Raw genomic sequence first — 14,170 nt, forward strand, 5'->3', positions numbered from 1 at the left:
GTTTATTGGGATCTAAAAAAATCGAGCTTTGATTGCCAAAAATGAATGCCACACATTTGTCCAGTGAAATTATGGTTGGTGTGAATAGCTGGATTAACAAGAGGTGAGTTTGAAATATTTGCACAGATTTTATGCGTCATGTGTGTAAAGGCCTTAACTGTAACGACGGATGGAGCCATCACTAACCGATTCTTGCTGAATTGTTTTTTGTTTTGTTTTTTTTAACTGAAAAAATGAATGCGACCGTATATTGACAAGATTTCAGTGTTGATCAGCTAATACTAGCACTAGATTGGGTAGCAAGGTAGCATACTCTTCTATATTTTGTACAATACTGTAAATAGGACCTCATCATGCTGTATAAAATAAAATGTCAAACTAGCAGCTAAGAAGAAAAAAAATCATTAGAAAAATAGTGAGTTTGTAAATAAGTAGGGTGATTTGACAAAATGCAAATTCAAGGCACTTGCATGGGAGAGTTAGTTCTGAGGCCCACAAGCTCTGTCAAACTTGAATAAATTAATCTCAGGGGCTACATGTTGAGAAGCCATTCACAGGTTATGTTGAGCAGGTACAGTTATGTTTCTGTCTTCAGTATTACTAGCCTGCTCAGTGAACACTGATTTTATTTCCTTATAGCTATGTAAAGAAGTGTGAGTTTGTGATAAACAAAGCAGTGAAAGTAACTGAATACAATTAAAAATGATTTTAACATAAATATAGGCAAAATGATTTGCCATTAAAGGAGTAGTTAGGTAGCTGTACAACAGGCAGCAGTAGCGGTGTGTGAGTTCTTTAGAGGCTTCAGCTTTGTTAGGGCCTGAAGCCTTGTTCCTATTACAAAACTTGTTCAATTAAGTACCTCTTCACTTGATTAACACAAGCAATCTTAATTAAGACATAATAAACCAATATGAAGAATCATCACCAGTAATCACTGGCAGGTATTTATTGTGCAATAAATCATGTAGATATTTTCATGATTAGGTCAACCTCAAGTCATGTTTCAAAATTGCATCCTAGACTTGAGCAGGGAGACTTACTTCTCACTTGTGTGCCATCCTTCCTGCCCTGATGTTAACCCCTGCGCTGGTTTTCAACTCCACAGCAAACCCTTGAGGAGACGATGCTTCAAAATCTCACCTGACCTCATGTTTATTCATGTTTGTCGGAGAAACAAGAAAGGCCGCTTCACGGCCAAACTAGCCAGGCAGAACTAAGGCGATCACCCAAGAGATGGGAGAAGGAAGGAGCCTAACATTTAATTTAATATACGCCCCATGGAGAATGAGTGCAGGTGACAGTGAGAGGTTGGATAAGGGCAAAAGACTACCTTTTAAACATGGCTGGCCTGATGCTAGCTTTGATGCAGCTGCCCTCTGGCCCTGACGGGCAGACTACTGAACCGCGTGGGCTGGAGTGGAAGCAAGGATCGAGAACCCTTGGCAGACACAAAAGCTCAGTAAACAGGGTCACTATTTGCTCACCTTTGGAGGATGACTCATTGGGAAGGATTCAGTCGTATGCTAATGAGAAGAGTGGAGTTGTCTGGATAAAAGAGTCTCTAGAACTAGCAAGCATAGGGGTAAGGCAAGTTAAAAAAGCTGAATAATTTCAAATATTTTGGGATTAAATACTTTCACATCTCTCTCCCTTTAAACTTGAAATTTAAGGATTGCAGCTCTGCTTCTTTGTAAGGAGCAAAGGCTTCTGCTGGATCAAATACTTTCTTTTAGTGATTCATGTTTTCAAGTAGGTTTTAACCTCCAAACTTGGAAGGCCCTGCACTCTCGTTTTTCAAGCATCCTGAAGATTCCTGTGTTCATTCAACAGGAGCTGTTTCAACACACAACAACCCAAATGCTGATTTAAGGCTTAAATAAACCACAGATACAATTAGCTTGCTGCATCAGATAGGGTAGTCACTTAAAAAATAAAATATGATGATGGCAGTGGGGGGCTAGATCACCATGGAAACTTATGCTGAACACACAACCTGATATAAAGCATGTGTTCTGGGAGTGCCACTTTTTCACAAATTCTTCCATTTATAGTGTCCTGTAAGTATGATATAAATTTGCACCATAACATAAATATACTTATTTTAATGCTCAGTGTGCTTGTACTGACCAAATTAATTATTTTCTTCAGCATCTGGCCTACTTATTTGCAGCACACTGTTATACTTTTATGTTCTTTATAGATCTGTATCACCTGTTCCTCTGAAAAGTTCTCTGGATGAAGAAAGCAATGCTCAATTGATTCATTTTGTGCAGAAGAAGACTTCAGTGACACGTCAGATGCCCCTTTTTATGTGAGCATGCACAGACCCTGAAGCAGAAAGCCCACGTTAACAAAGAAAGTTGTCACCAGCTGCTGTGATACCAGTTCCAGTACTGTGCAATGGTCTCGAGCCACCCCTTGTTTCTCCATGTTTTACTGAGATACAGATGCAGAGGTTTCTTGAAACATGTGCAAACATACATGGAAAACATTATATCAGGTAAAACTTTTTGTAATCTCTTTAAACAGTCTGCAGGAATTGTTCTCCTTCTTCAATGATATTCAAATATGATATTCCTTCATCAAAATTACACACATCATGTAATGTGACCACATATTATGATGTGATAAGTATTTCAGTTTAAACCCATTTTAGCAAAGGCACTACACCACAGAGTTTGCCATGTTAGTTGCCAGATAATGATAAAATGCACCAAAAGGCAACCCTTGTAAATCCAGTATGTGTTTTATACCTGTGAGTTGTAGGCCAAAACCAACACGTTCTCGCTCCCAAAGCGTAACATTTTACCAGGGTGACAAATCGTTAGTATATTACACTTTCGGCCACCCAACACATCCTTATATTACGAGTTTGGAAAAATAAGGAAACATAAGAACCGTTTGGAATGAATCTACACATGTACGTTTATTTTACTTAAATCGCTTTGGAAAACACTATCTAACACGATTAAGGTGATGATTAAGGTGGTGATTAATGTTAGGAATAAGGTTATGTTAGGGGTAAGGTTAGGGTTAGGGCTGGAATACACAGCTGGAACGTCTGTTACCACAAGAGCGTTATTCTGTTCAATTTCGTCCACAATCCAGCAGGTAGCATAGGAATACGGAAGGTCACCTTTTGCGTTCCCGTGGAACGCCTTGGAATGTGACAAATCGTTGGTATATTACACGTCGGGAGTGAGAACAGGCTCGCCAAAACATTTTTAGTGCTTTAAACAGGGTTCTCAGTGTTGATTTATGGGGTAATGACTCACCATTAGAGCCAGCCCCAAGTGGCTGCGAGAGGAACTGCAGTTTATGGCATTTGCACATTAGCTTAAGTTTTCAATCCTGGAAGTTGCTTGTTGAGCACAACCAGACTTCTTTTTCCGACCACAGGTAATGCACATTTCTTTTCAGACCATTTTCTTTATACAGTCTGTGGTCTTTTTTTTTCTTCTTTTTTTTCATTTTCCCATCCTTTTATTTATTCAATAGTGATTTCTTTTAGATGTCACCTTCAGATGTTAATCCATTGCTACTCACTAGAACTACTCATATAAAGGTTTATGGAGTAGAATACTTTGGATTCAAGCTAAGTCATCTATTAAGTATCATAACTGAAGTGTATTTTGCCCATGTCTCTCTTTTATCACACATTTGAAACTCTGCACCAAACCTTCCTGCAGTAGTTTTAGAAAACCAATGCACAAATCTACTGAATATACTGTATACAGTGTGTCTTTTACAATAATACACAATCTCTCTTTCACATACACACACCTGCATTTCCCTGATCTCTTTTTTTTTTGTCTCGCGCTACACTGTAGTATTCAAAGCATTTGAAACTACCAGTCAACTCCCCCTTCAACTGAGGCAATAGTCTTCCGAGGAGGACAGCACAAGTTAAAAAAAAAATTAACTTCACTCATCTTGCCATTAAAAACAACCTGGAGTATTTGAATCTGTCAGGTGAAAATCCCCCGTAAGCTGCCGAACACAACAGAGCAGATATAGGAGTGGAGCTGAAAGATAAAACACCCCATCTTTTCTTGCGAGCTTCTCTTTGAAACTTCCCTTCAGTGTTGCCTCTGAGATGGAGGTTCTTTGCTCCCTGCAGAGCTCCTCCAGCTTCCCCCCCCCTCTCCCTGGAGAGATTTGCAGAGCGAGACAAATACCTTGGGTTTCTCTGCGGCTGTGTGTTCTCCAAAACTCGCTCCAGGCAATTTTAAATTAATACCTAGCACTGCCTTTCCCCTGATAATTATGTATCATCACCCATGAATGCTATAAACGGAGGATGCTTAGTGCTTGTATAATAGGGCTAAACTGCAGCAAAAACCTCATTCTGGATATAATGAACGCTGCATCTCTTAGAAAGGTGTTGAACATCTTTACAATTACAAGGAGCTCTGCGGGTTCACAATATTTACATGCTATTACAGCCCCGTGCCTTCCAGCTATGCTTCCTTTTGTTGTAAGGAAGATATCTATGCCCATGCAAAATGTCAGTGTCTTGGATCAGCAGAAATTTGTCGCCTACTTAACTCTCTCCTGTCCTTTAAGCCGGTATAGGCTTTGTTTGCCTCTTCTACAAGCAAAAGGCAGCTCTTTTCTCAATAATGAGCAGACCGACAAGCCTGCTGAGGTTTCTAACCGACTACAATTGTACCAGGCTCACTGAATGGCGAAGGCACATTTCTTCCAGTTACTGTAATACTACCCGTGCTGCGATGAGACTCTGCGATTAGCTGGAAATTCACTCCTGACATAATAATTGTCAAATTAGAGCGAACCATCAACAATTATGATGAGTGTTGACAAGGTGAAAGTGTGAACATTTCCCAATCACCACGCTGCATGCACAGTATCTTTATAGGCAAAAGAGAGAGGGGGTTTGCAAGTGTTCAAGGTCTGTCAGTCGGTTCTGTCAAGCAGCAACTGCTGTGCTGATTATTGGGTGAGAGCATTCCTCAACACCCTCTGAACGTGTCCCATGGCGGTGGGGGTCATGTGGGGGTGGGGTGTGTGTGTGTGTGTGGGGGGGGTCTCTATGTCAGTCTGAACCTCACATTTTAGAGGTCTAAAACTAGGAATTTGTTCATCTCATCAAACCACAATTCTTAATCCAGTAATATTGGCTATTGTGGCACTGGTGCAAGAAACACCGTATCTATGCAGACATCAGCAGTGTGCAGGAACTTTTCCATTCCATTCCATGGTCACAGATTCACACCTTCAACTAATTTAGAATCACCAATTAAACTAACATACATGTGTTTGGACTGTGGGAAAAGGGCAGACTGCCCCAGAAACAACCCTCCGAAGGAGAAAATGCAATCTCCACATAGAGGAAGCAGATTCGTGCCCAGGACCTTTTTGCTATGAGGCAATTATGCTAACCATGTCAAGACCACGTAAGAAGCAGACAAGTGTTAAGAATCTCTTGCACCCAACGGAAGGTAACAGCAGTACATCTGATACCTCCTGGCTGTCATTGAAGTTTGTCAGTCAGTCCACTTGTATACATAGGATGGTTTACTGACTGTGTGGTCTGCTAGACTGCAGATAGAGTCCTCTGCCTTCTGCTTTCTTCTTGAAAAGTGAGCCAGAGTGTGGCAGTACAACTCCTTGGGGTACATACGGTTTTTGGACCTGTCATAGTGAATTCCACGTAGCTGCTTTGACTTAAGGGTGATGGTATTACACATGCTGAGCAACACCTGTGCTGTTCAATGATGAGCCAAAGGGTTTGCTGAAAAAAAGGCCTGTTATGTAATCATCAGGAACCTGCTTGTAACAACTAGTGAATTCCTTGTTCAAATAAAGCCTCATCATTTTGCGTCGAGCAACCCTAATCTGCTTTATTTTGTCCGCTTTGTCCTTTCATTTTAAATACCTCAAAATTCTATGTTACATGTTGCTGTAGTAAGGTTATTGAAAATAAGAAGCAAAGATACAAAATATTACTTCACAGCAGACTTACTCCTGTAGCATTATATAACGTGGAACTGACTCTAACCTCTTTTGGCAGCTGTCTTTCCTCACGGATTCCACTTTTGGGTTGCCAGCCACTTCTTCTATTTGCAGTTTGCGATTTCACACAAAAAGTGCACTGATGTGAACTGTTTACACTATCTGCCCAAAGCCAAAGCTGTGTCCAGACTCTCCTAACCAGAAGCAACAACATGCTCCTAGGCTTGCCTCCCATCCACAACCACTGAAGAGGCAGATTCATCACTCACGGTAAATCAACTCAGTTCTTTGCAGAAGCAGAAGTGTTCTGCCTTGTGAATGTCCTGCACCCAACAAAATGAAACAGGCTTATAATACTGTGACTCAAGTCAAACCTTATTTCTTCATATTTTTCTTCCAAGAAGCCAGACTTTCCTAAAATGTTTAAAGTGGTCTTGAGTAACAATTCTCCTGGCTTTCTGAAGGTCTCTGAAAGTTTCTCTTTGGACATTGGCTGATTTTTCTTTCTTTTTCAGTCTAGTCCTTGTTCCTGACCATGTTGTCAGTCGGTTTAACACTGACCTTTGAATCATTCTGGCATTTAAAAGATGGCATCTAACTCAAAAGACGAATCAATTTTGTGTCTACACATGACAGACAACTTTGCAAAGAACCAATATTAAATGGTATATTTAGACACTTTAATGTTCCCATTTCTTTAGTTAACTATACAAAAAATACTAAAGATAATAGAGTCTGACAGACATAAGATAATATTTTGCAGTGTAAAGTAGCAGGCCTAAAAACCTGAAAAGTATTGAAACTCTGTAATCTAATAAAGACCTTCCACAGGACCTGAGTGATGTGTTCTGACAGTTGATCCATTTGCAGTTTGCCGAAGCTTCATCAGAAAATAGTCTCAGTGGAAGGGTGGCTGTCAAGCTATTCTTAACCCTTTATAGCCAAGTGGATCATATTTGGTACATGGGCTTTTGAGACTTCTACATCACCAGTGTGATTCCCAGATTAGACATGTCTGGTTTAGATAGTTTTGTTAAGTGTGTCAGGGGAGATATACAACAGTATATGTCTACAGCTATCTGTAAAACACAGTGGAGGTTTTGTCATAGTTTGTATTTCAGCCAGTGGTGTGGTTGATCCACCATGAAACACCATCTGTAAAGCATTTGATTGACAACGGTTTCATTTTTCAGACTAATGATGTTTCCAAACATACTGGCAATGTAATAAAAACATACCTAGATAGTGTTCTGTTGTGTTGGCTGGACCTAGAAGGCAGGATAATAAACCAGCTGTTCTCCACAGAACCAGCAAAGGTATACTCTCAGTGGCAAGGGAACAATAAGAGAATGGCACCACCAAGGCTGGAGACGGAGCAATACTGGAAGAGCATATAGGAGAAGGACGCAACCTCCCTGAACAGGGTCCAGTAACCATCATGGTGGCAGACATCCAAGCAAGGGTCTCTAGTATGAAGAGTTGGACAGCACCAGGCCCCGATATGGTTCACGCCTACTGGCTGAAGAAGCTGACTGCACTCCACGAGCGTCTGGCAGCACAAATGAACCAGCTGCTAGTTGACGAGAGACACCCAGAATGGCTAACCGAAGGTTGAGCGGTCCTGATCCCCAAGGACCCCAAGAAGGGACCGGTCCCCTTCAACTACCGACCAATAACCTGCCTCAGTAGTACATGGAAGCTCCTGTCAGGCATCATATCGGCTAAGATGAACAGGCACATGGGTCAATACATGAGCGGGGCACAGAAAGGGATTGGCAAGAATACCAGAGGCGCAAAACACCAGCTACTGGTAGACAGAACAGTCAGCCGAGACTGCAAGACCAGGCTGACCAACCTGAGCACTGCCTGGATTGATTACAAGAAGGCCTATGACTCAATGCCCCACAGCTGGATACTGGAATGCCTAGAATTGTACAAGATCAACAGGACCCTAAGAGCCTTCATCAAGAACTCAATGGGGATGTGGCGTACAACACTAGAGGCCAACTCCAAGCCCATAGCACAAGTCACCATGAAGTGCGGGATCTACCAAGGAGATGCTCTGTCCCCACTGCTGTTCTGCACAGGCCTGAACCCCCTCAGTGAGATCATTGACAAGACTGGTTACGGATACCGACTACGGAACGGAGCAGTTGTCAGCCACCTCCTGTACATGGATGACATCAAGCTGTATGCCAAGAGTGAACGAGACATTGATTCACTGATCCACACTACCAGGATATACAGCAATGACATCGGGATGTCATGCGGGCTGCAGAAGTGTAGTCGGATGATAACAAAGAGAGGGAAGGTAGTCAGAACTGAGGGGATCGAGCTACCAGAAGGCAACATTGCAGACATAGAGGACAGTTACAAGTACCTGGGGATCCCGCAGGCGAATGGGAACCATGAAGAGGCAGCTAGGAAAGCTGCAACCACCAAGTACCTGCAGAGGGTCAGGCAAGTCCTGAGGAGTCAGCTGAACGGTAAGAACAAGATCCGGGCCATCAACACCTACGCCCTGCCCGTGATCAGGTACCCAGCTGGTATAATAAGTTGGCCAAAGGAGGAGATAGAAGCCACTGACATAAAGATAAGAAAGCTCCTTACCATGCATGGAGGGTTTTACCCCAAGTCCAGCACCCTGAGGCTGTACGCTAAGCGGAAGGAAGGGGGCCGGGGACTGGTGAGTGTCAGCACCACAGTCCAGGATGAGACAACGAACATCCAAGAATACATTGGGAAGATGGCCCCAACTGACCGAGTGCTCAGTGAATGCCTCAGGCAGCAGAAACCCAAGAAAGAGGAGGGACACGAGGAACCATCATGGAAGGACAGGCCCCTGCACGGTATATACCACCGGCAGATAGAGACGGTAGCTGATATCCAGAAATCCTACCAGTGGCTGGACAAAGCTGGACTGAAAGACAGCACGGAAGCACTAATCATGGCAGCACAAGAACAAGCTCTGAGTACAAGATCCATAGGGGCTGGGGTCTATCACACCAGGCAAGACCCCAGGTGCAGGCTCTGTAAAGATGCCCCTGAGACAATCCAGCACATAACAGCAGGGTGCAAGATGCTAGCAGGTAAGGCATACATGGAACGCCATAACCAAGTGGCCGGCATAGTGTACAGGAACATCTGTGCCGAGTATAACCTGGAAGTCCCGAGGTCAAAATGGGAGATGCCCCCAAGGGTGATGGAGAATGACCGAGCTAAGATCCTGTGGGACTTCCAGATACAGACGGACAAAATGGTGGTGGCTAACCAACTGGACATAGTGGTGGTAGACAAACAGAAGAAGATGGCCGTAGTGATGGATGTAGCAGTTCCGAATGACAGCAACATCAGGAAGAAGGAACACGAGAAGCTCGAGAAATACCAAGGGCTCAGAGAAGAGCTCGAGAAGATGTGGAGGGTGAAGGTGACGGTGGTCCCAGTGGTAATCGGAGCACTAGGTGCAGTGACTCCCAAGCTAGGCGAGTGGCTCCAGCAGATCCCGGGAACAACATCAGAGATCTCTGTCCAGAAGAGCACAGTCCTAGGAACAGCTAAGATACTGCGCAGGACCCTCAAGCTCCCAGGCCTCTGGTAGAGGACCCGAGCTTGAAGGATTGACCGCCCACAGGGGCGAGTGGGAAATTTTTAAATTTTTTTTATATATGCATTTCTATATATGTTTCTATATATGTTTGTACATGTTTTAGTAAACCCCTGCACCCATTTCCCATTTTGCTTGCAAAATATACAGAAATGATTGGTAGCTTTTGCACAGTGTTGTACATCCACAAGGTTTCATAATGTAGAAATCACTCAAATATATGACATATGGCAGTTTATTGAACTTGTAAATGAGTTAGGAGTCATTATGCATGACCTCAGTTTTTCTACACTCACAAAACCATAAAAGTTTGAACATTTATAATAATAATTTGCTGCTTCAACATTACATTCAAAGCTGTAAATTGTTATAGCTACATTTTGTTAAAAACACAATATTTACATTAATTGTAATACACAAATTTTATATTTGGCATACTTACATTAATCTCATTTAATTTACAGGTTCTCAAGTGCTGATTAATGTGAATATTTAATCTCAAATAATTCACAACAAATCAAAAAGTAAATCAACCGTACAAAAAATGAAACATATCCAAACAATACCAAAGCTACCCAGTCCCGCCCCCCAGCCAAAAACATTTTGCACAGGATTGATTTTATTAATATATTATGCCAAAAAAAATGTCTCCATTTTACAAAACAGTGTGAGATTTGCCTGCCACAGAACATTTACTTCACTGCAGCAATGCGATGTGGTTGTGCTGAGAAGTCAACTCACGTCCTCTTTTTAATTAAACAGAAAGTAGACGTCAACTGTACAAATATTTGTCAGTGATTAGCTTGTAAATATTTTCCCAACACAACATCATTCCTCATGTGTTTTAAGGTCACTGCTGACTGTGAAAATCTGCTCCAATTACTGCTTTGTCAAATAAAGACTTTAGAATAACAGTACAGGTCATAATGCGGACGACAAGCTATTGTTTGTGCTTTTCGAAAGTTTCGTCTTATCAGTAGGTTAAAGATTAATTTAGATTTTGGGGTAAAGTTTATTATTTGTCAGGAAAACAGGGAAAAAGAGACCCTTTTTCAGCTGAGCTTCTCCTATTTTCTTGATTCCAGGTCCCAGTTTAAAAAAAGAAAAAGAAAAAGGTTCTCGACAGCACATTGTTCAGTTTCCTTTGGCACATTACTCGATCCCCTCCCCCCCTCCCTGTTGTCATATACATCATGCAGGAGGAATAGGATGTGTTCACGTTAACGGCAATAGGCATTGTAAAAATTCCAGTTTGCGTTAGAAACTGCACCTACCTTTACCTATGTGTTTGGTCCAGACTCTTCTTGTCACTATGGGTAATTTTAGCAAGTCGCTGATTTAAAAATGTTCGAATTTCAGAAGAAAGAATGGCAGCAGAGTGGTTTCTTTAGATTTCAAATCACACTAAAAGTCTGCTGAGATTTCAAATTGAATGTGACCACATGAAGTAAAACTGCTCTCATTATTGTGCCAAAGTTGCATTTGCCAGTTTCTGTATTACTGCATATTAATAACGAATATAAGATCACAACTGCGGTCAAATTTGTAAAATCAACAACACAGGTATTAGATCTTTTAAATTCCATACATTTTTGTTAGTATCAGTTCAAAGTTTGAGGTTTTTGTACCATTGCTTATGTAGATATGAAAATAAGAACACACCGTTGTCTACTACACTTCAATGAAATGCATACTCGAGGCCTCTAGCACCTTTTTTTTTAGCCGTACAGTATACAAATATACTGAGCTGTTAAGGGGGAAAAAAAACGTGCAAGACTCACAGATAAAAGACTCTGTTTCCAATACTTAAGGCAAAACAATTCTCATATATACCAATATACATATATTTGAGATTATTACATCTATCAAAACTGTGTTTTTCTAGAGTGTTCGGTAAACGTGTGGTGTTACAACTGACTGTGGTGAGCGTTGCATTGACTTTTGACTTGGTCGTTCTGCACTTTTAACTCTAGTACATACAATAGTATGTACTAGAGTTAAAAGTGCAGAACGACCAAGTCAAAGTCAATGCAATGCCCTCTAGTAAATACAAAAGAAACTTTATCTGCCAGCTTTTCAGTTTCTAGACTGCCTGTTAATGTGTAGGCTTGTGTCTTTTATTGGAGTGTAGGTCAGGAATGCCAAATTGAATGTCTCTAAAAAAAAGTGAGTGCCATGTAGAAAAGTGCAAAATATGCCAGTTTTTTTTCTTCCCACCATCTCCTTTCGTGTGCTCTGTAACCAGCACCTATAGCTGAGACACCTTCCTGGGCAGAGGCCTCGGTCTGGGGACTCGAGGGTCGGCGGTTCCATCCAACTTCATGCTGCCTGTGCGGAGCTGGTGAGGTTTGGGCGGCAGGGCTGGGGGGTCCGTCTGTGGGGGAATGGAGAGACTGTGGGGAAGCGGCACGGGCCTGCGGGGGTTGTTCCTCTCGTACACGCTGTAGGGTGGCGGTGTCTTGTTCTCTCTGCGGATGGGCTCGTCCGAGCTACTGGAGACAGAGTTTGGCAAGGTGGTAGGTGGAGGCAGTTGGTGGGGCGGATGGTCACCTGTGGGGAGCTCGGTTCCTGAAGCTTCGGACACACTACAGCGACTGAGGGAGGATATGCCGCTGCTGTAGCTGCCGGACAGGACTGGGGAGTTGGAGACCAGACTGGCAGATTGGCACTCAGTGGGCGAAGGGGTGAAAGGTGGCACTGTGGTCTAGATTGAAGAATAGGAGACTTTATTTAAAAATACTGTAGTTCACTGCACAGAGAAAGAGCTTTTCCAGTACAGGACATGGATATCATCAACAACAGTGATACTACTACCAAATCAAATCAATCTTTAGTATCTGTGTTTTTGTACAAAAATAAAAATCGAACTGGTTTAGAGATTATAGGGAAAATAGTATTACGAAAAATGCAATATGTCATTTGTTGCTATTCATCAAAAGTTTGTATTTGCCTGTCTTGATGCATACTCAATCATCCAAGTCCCAAAAAGTTCATTCTGTTCACCTGAAAACACTACACCCACATGAAAAGAATCAACTTTTTGGGATTTGTATGTACCTATTTTTAAGACCTTCTAAGGCCCAGAAGAGTTTTGAATTCTGACCCGACACATAAAACACAACTTCAATAAGGCATACTTTCTTCTCCACATGACTGTATAAGCCCTATAATGGATCCTTGAGGTACACCATAGGCAATCTGGGGAGCAGATGGGAAGTTCCCATTCCTATAACTCCTAATAAACAGAAAATGATCTTAAATGTTTGCGTACACTAAACCCACAATGACTGACATCAGAATAGCTACAGACAGAATAAGAGGTGAAGCTGTTGTGAAACTTGTAATCAGAGTGAAAACAAGCATTATTTTACTTTTACTAGACTTTTTTAATAAGGATATCAAAATATTAGCTGTTCGCCAGATTATTAATTACAAAGATTCGCTCTGTTTCTTTGTCTGATGTGAAAGAACTTGGCATTTAAGCAGTTCCTAAATTAAAAAACAAACAAACACACAAAAAACACCCTTTTGAAAGGAAAGTCACCTCTGGAAGAAAAAAGTCACACAAGAAAACTGATAAGATTTTGTGATATTGTGTGAAATTTCTTTTGGTAAACAATTAACTGGGCAACTAAAATATAATAACAGACAAACAGTAGATTGGGTTTTTGTTTTTGTTTTTTATAAATCAAAAAAAAAAACCAAAAAAAAAAAAAACTGACCACCTTCAACTTCAGTAGTTTTTTTTTCTTCTTTTTTTAAATTTAATTTGAATTACGGAGCCTGGAAGCAGAGTATTACTGAAGAGGAAATGAAAAAGTATAACAATAAAAAAACCCAAAAAAGAATATATATAGTGATATTTTTGAGGATCTTCATCCCAAGTATAACTGATAATTCATCTAGTAACACTTTCTAATAACCAATATTAAATAACACAAAATAAGCACACTCAACGCTTTTTTTTCCCATGTCAATTACCATCACCATGAAATAACCTCCATGCTGGGGTTATGTTTCCCTCCCAAATGAACAAAACCTTAAGTGCATGACAAAAATATTTTGTAAATGATATATGTCATATAAGTTTTGTCTTAATTATCATGAGTCGCTTGTGATAACCACTTAACCTGTTGACCCCCCCCCCACTACGCTGGCTAAAACACGTGTGCTAACACAGCTGTGTGGCAACAATGAATAACCTTAAAAATGTAGTCAGTGAACAGAATGAGAGGACAAGTTTTCTTCACTCCATCAACTGGGCCTGTGCACCGAGACGAAAAAACACAATATGCTGCACTTCCCTCCAACAAAAATCCGATCACTCATCAAAATGTTTTTCTAAGCAATTACACCACGCTGCCATTATATCTGCTGAAAATAATTGGATCTAGTGGAGTATACAGTTGATCAGTAAGGTTGCATTGTTCCTGCCACAGGGGCATGCACAAAGAGATGTATTTGACATGCACGACTGCACAAGCCTTTTCACATTTGTCCGAGCATGATAAAATCTGTATATTTAATACAATCCTGACAAGTACTTTAAACTCCTGACCCAGTTTTCCACCTCTGGAGATGAGTAAG

The 14,170-nt window shown here is 41.3% G+C and overlaps 1 protein-coding gene across 4 annotated transcripts in view; it reads right to left on the reverse strand.

The window, feature by feature from the left end:
• Positions 1-9,802: 9,802 nt before the first annotated feature.
• dock4b (dedicator of cytokinesis 4b) overlaps positions 9,803-14,170 on the reverse strand; it is a 135,686-nt gene continuing 131,318 nt past the window's right edge. For all 4 annotated transcript variants that reach the window (XM_084910345.1, XM_084910343.1, XM_084910344.1 and 1 more), the window contains one exon: positions 9,803-12,287. In XM_084910345.1, coding sequence (XP_084766471.1) covers positions 11,832-12,287 — 456 coding nt within the window. In that variant the 3' untranslated portion in view covers positions 9,803-11,831. The remainder of the gene's footprint in view (positions 12,288-14,170) is intronic.

Source organism: Perissodus microlepis, chromosome 17 (genome assembly GCF_051167445.1).
Source record: "Perissodus microlepis isolate ML-2025 ecotype Zambia chromosome 17, ASM5116744v1, whole genome shotgun sequence".
Lineage (NCBI taxonomy): Eukaryota > Metazoa > Chordata > Actinopteri > Cichliformes > Cichlidae > Perissodus > Perissodus microlepis.